This window comes from Acanthisitta chloris, unplaced genomic scaffold (genome assembly GCF_000695815.1).
Source record: "Acanthisitta chloris isolate BGI_N310 unplaced genomic scaffold, ASM69581v1 scaffold3721, whole genome shotgun sequence".
Lineage (NCBI taxonomy): Eukaryota > Metazoa > Chordata > Aves > Passeriformes > Acanthisittidae > Acanthisitta > Acanthisitta chloris.
In genome coordinates, this window is record NW_008657536.1 from 205,677 (window position 1) to 210,669 (window position 4,993).

Below are 4,993 nucleotides of genomic sequence, written 5' to 3' on the forward strand. Positions count from 1 at the left end.
ATGAAAATCTTTTAAAAATTTACAGTGAAAATGCCATCTACCTTGGCAATTCCAAGGCAGCCCAAACCTCCTGAGCAGCTGGATCCTCAGTGAGCCTACTGGGTATAATGTGCAGGTAGAGCAGGCAAAATTAGAAGAATTAAAAAACAAAAGTGGAAAAAACAGAGATAGGACATGTGTTTATATTATTTGAGACTTAACTTGAAAATTACAAACCTGGGCAAGAGATAAATATTAATGGAATTGCTGATTCTGTTTACAATTTTAAGCAGTTTTTATGCACCTCGTATGTCTTATTATTTTTTTAAAATACACTTTTCTCCTGACCTAACAGTTATGATACTGCTGCTGTGTGCTATGCTTTCCCCAGCTGACTTATTTTCTGGTCTGCAGGACTAAAATAAGTCTTTCTTCCCCACAATGAATTTGTATCAAATGTTAATACAATTTCTTACAGTGACAAGACATAATTTTGCTTTATTTTTGTCTACCCTCTAACTTTCAAGACAGATCTTCCCATTGTATAGATGCCAGGAGGCTACGTAAGGTTTCTGGGGATCTCTGCAAGGACTTTAGAAAGTCAGACCAGACAGTTTCTTCATTTTGAATGGTACAGCCAACCAGAAATTGCTGTTTAGAAAGTTCCTATAGGAAGATGTAAAGTGACAGGCAGAAAAGAAAGCTTCAAGGGAAGTCTTCCAGAGCATAAGATTGCAATGAATGAGAGTTTAAGGATGGGCTGGTAGCAGACACCTAAGGAGAAATGCTAGCTCACACTTGTATTTCAGTTCTAATTTAAAATTTAAACCCTCATTTTAATTTTAAATGCTCTAAGAGTTAAAAGCAAACCTATAGGCTACAGGATTTAATAGTCATAATGATGAATACGGAATTAAAACCAAATGTATTTTATTAGAGAGTCATGTAACTTATTAGCTATTCAAACTTTTTAACAAGGGACTTATGCATCAATGGATCTAACTTCTTTTATGGAGGATGAAGTTAAAATGTGTCCAGTGTTAAAAACACAAACATAATCATCAGATATTTTAAGTCATTTGAGAGGAAAAGTGTGTGGCTGCTTAGACATAATCTTAGGTTCTTAAATTGAAATAAATTAGTATCTTCAGGCCACAAAAGCAAATATGGAAGACACACCTGGACCAGAACTTAATTCCAAAGAAAACAAAGGGAAGAAAACCAAACCAAACCAAACCACAGCTTGAACTTTAAAGTCTCTTAACTTAATAGACATAACCAAAATTGCTCTTGCAGTCAGCAGCATTGATTTGTTTTCATTACATGTATCTCAGATCACAAAGAATTTATAAGGTTGTTTTATAAATTCTTAATACAAACTAGTGTATGCACAGTCACTCCAAAAGGAGGCTGTGCACATAATCAGCTTCGTTAGACAAAGGAAAGCTGTTCATTCAGGGTCACCAGTGTCAAAATGCAAAGACTCCAATTAGTTCTTTACTCACTTGGGGTGTTATAATAATATATTTTCAGCCTGTTACAATATAGACATTACTTTAACTGAGACACACTAAGTAATATCAATTACCAAAAATCTTTGATTGATGATTCAAATTGCAGCAGAAGTCACTTACTCAGGAAGATTCGTGCATTTAAACACGGTATTTACCCATGAGAACTTCAGAGCAAACTATTACAGGGTCAAAGTTTAAATTTTGCAACTGGAATCTTTATGTCTAAGCATATCTTTTCTTTGCTTTCATTCATCCTAATGCACCAATGCCATATAATCTTTTTTTTTGGAAGCTTAAAGCTTTGCATTCCTATAACATCAAAATCCTGTTTGCCTTATGTCTGACTGTGGTGTAGGAGTAGAAATAGGGCTGCAACTTCTCAAGTAATATTTTCTACCAGTGTTATTTTATTATTAGAAACCAGTAGTTTCCTATCTTCTTAATCACCTCTGCATCAGATGCTGTAATTAGAAGGAGAAATAGGAACAATATAAAAAAGCAGAATTAATAAATATAGCTTGGATCGTGACCTGACATTCACTAGACTAAATTAAATCCAGTGATAAGAAACAAGGGACTGACTGCAGGAAAAAAAAAAAAAGTGTTCTGATCACTGATTCTAACTTACACTGCCATACCCAGAAAGATTCTAATTTTGTGTGAGGATGTCCACTTGTTTAAGAAATACCATGGCATTCTGATCCCAGCTTCAAAATGTCACACGTCCCTGCTCAGGTTTGTCCTAATATGATGAAATGTCAGTCTCCCAGTGACTAGCACATCTAAAAGGCTTGAGTTCTAACCTTTGCTTGTTGTTGATTCCACGTTCATGTGTTTGTCCTCCCACCCCATTTTTTATCCCACTTTCTCAGCACCTTATGTGGTTAAAGGATGTTTTCAGCTCCTTCTACTAAGCAACTACAACAGACTCTGCTGCTGTTGATCAAAACAAGTGGCATTTACACAAAGTGATGCCCAAACATTCTGTGATTTGTTGTGCTATTAGCAATTTTTTTATTTTCTAGAGAGTATTCACAAATCTCCTCTATATGTGCATGTGGCTCATTTGGAGGTAGCAGAGTATCTTGGGGCTTCAAAATAAAATCATTAACAGAGGCAGTTACTCAGGGCTAAGTGAGCTCATCTAAACCAAAAGTCCTGCATTTCTAGGAAAGTTCACATAGAACTCTATGTTTGGCTGGAAACAGTTGCTAAATACTTGCAATTACCCCCAAAAACAGTTTTAAAAAGGTATTTGAGGGACTTTTTTCCCTCTTGCTCTGTAAATGTAAATAATATCAGAACTAGAACTAATGTTAGGTTACAATCTTGAAAAAAAAATTACTTTGAGAAAAGTAATTATGGACTATCTTGTGTAACAATATAGAACTTGATATCATTAGCTGCATTTTTAGACCAACTTATTCTGTACTTTCTATCTATAGTGATGGCACAACCTTTCCCTAACTTAAGCCATGGAATCCCAAATGTGCAGTGTTTAGCTCGGTTTGCTTTAGGTTCAAGTGTTACACGAGGGCTCTATCTGTCACATACCAACCCCTCACAACTTCTGAATTCACTAGGTCATTTCTATACAATTTGAAAGGAACAGATAAGTTGCATAACTATTCAATTCCTCCAAGGTTATAGAAATTGCCAATTCCATAGAGAAGATCCAGTTAATGCTCCCACAGGAAACAAGACAAACCTTGGCTGTTTGACACTGATACTTGGCCAGCCATGTGCTGCCTATCAGCACAAATGTAGCTCTGATAAACCACAGAATGGTTTTTCTCCTGTTTGATGGAATGTCTTGTGGGATGGGGAGGGAGTCAGTGAGGCCCTGGGGGCACAGTGCAGAATCACTAAACAACAGTTCATTGAACTATCAGCTTAATTTTGGCATTCTTAGAAGTGAAACAGAAAGCTTTGTGTGGAATTTGAGATAGACCACATGCTTCTAGATCTGATTGAAGAGAACAGTGCCACTGAGCTCAGCTCTGTTCAAGGATGAGTCACATATTGTATGTAACATCTAGCTAAGGAATATGCTGCTATCTATTACAAATACAGGCAAGGTTACACCTCCAGCAAGAAGCATTTTTGGTACTTGGAAATTCTGTGTTAGGCCCCGTGTTTTGAAGTGTCAAATCTCATTTTTAGCAAAGGAGATTCTCTCTCAGAGATCTCAGATCTGTTTACAAGACTCAGTCTACTTTCATAACCAAACCCCAATGTCCACGTGTCTGTATCTACAAAGCTCTTTGAGGTAGTGGGGAATCAGGGGGGTGGTGTTTGTCTTGGGGGTTTGTTTTGCAGTTACAAAAAAGGAGAATATAGAGATCTTATTTACTTATATTCACTGGAGTAGGAGGTTATTTCACTGTCGTTGTGTAACCACTTGAATTCCAAGGGCCAACTGCCTTCAGCAAGGCACGTAAGTACGAGTCGGTTTCCTTCCAGGTGTATCTGGGGCAAGCCAGGTTCTGTCTTGAAGTATGGTGCAACATCATCTGAAATACAAAGAGAAAACAGGTTTGGAGGCTATTTGAGAAAATACAGTATAAACCAGCAATATTTAGCTCATTTCTTCACAAAATGGCCATAGTAAAACAAGAGCCAACATGCTGCAATAGTGATGGTGACACCTACGCTTGGAATTTAGCTTCATCTTTACTGGCAGAATCCACAAATTTGGGATAACCTTAGTCCTTTGTTCTTATTTACAAGAGAAGTGCCCACTCAGACAAGCCTTTGTCCATGTTTATTGTTTATCCATATGAGAATTCCAGCATTGTCTGTTGTGGCAGGCACTGAACAGCCCTATTTGGCTTTTTTTTCCCCTCTCTCCTCTGTAAGGACTAAATCCACTCAAAGCTTTTTTTTATTTCTTGAATAGAAACCAGAATAGTAATCTTGGATAGAAATGATTATCACAGCAGGAGAAGTCTCAGGGTAAATGAAGAATCTGGATAGAAAAAAGAGTTTAGAAAAAAACCCACCTCACAAAATCACAAGTTTAATGTGTTTTTCAATGTTCTTGCCAACCAAAATGTGTTAAATTATATTACCTGAAGCCACTAACAGATTTTGAATTAGGGTCCTTCAATAATATTCAAGGGTCACATGTATTCTCAAACTCTTGTGTATCACAAATACTCAAAAAGACTCCAAGCAGCAAAATTCTTGATGGGTAAATTGCCAAAGCTCTACTCAAACACAGATTTATTCTGAGTCTACACCTGCTGGAGATCCACCCCAGTCACCTCTGGAAGATGGAAGTTTTCACACTCTATGTGTCAAATTTCTACTTGTAACTATGCAGGAATTACAGGCTTCATCTCAGAAGCATACAAATACCTTCTAGAATCCAAATTAACATGCTTATGTCTAGATATAGAACACATAGGTTATATTCAAAGTGATGGATTTAATACACAGTATTAATAATATGTAATAGGCAGAGGATACTGAACTCTGCTTTAAAGAGTGTGTAATTT

General features: G+C 36.8%; 1 protein-coding gene across 1 annotated transcript in view; it reads right to left on the reverse strand.

The window, feature by feature from the left end:
* The window catches only part of LOC103811750 (protein sidekick-1), a gene marked incomplete at both ends in the record, with an annotated part of 206,731 nt that extends 202,725 nt beyond the window's left edge, over positions 1 to 4,006 (reverse strand). Inside the window, one exon of the mRNA XM_009084741.1 lies at positions 3,847 to 4,006. Within this exon, the coding sequence (XP_009082989.1) occupies positions 3,847 to 4,006 (160 nt within the window). The remainder of the gene's footprint in view (positions 1 to 3,846) is intronic.
* Positions 4,007 to 4,993: the final 987 nt, after the last annotated feature.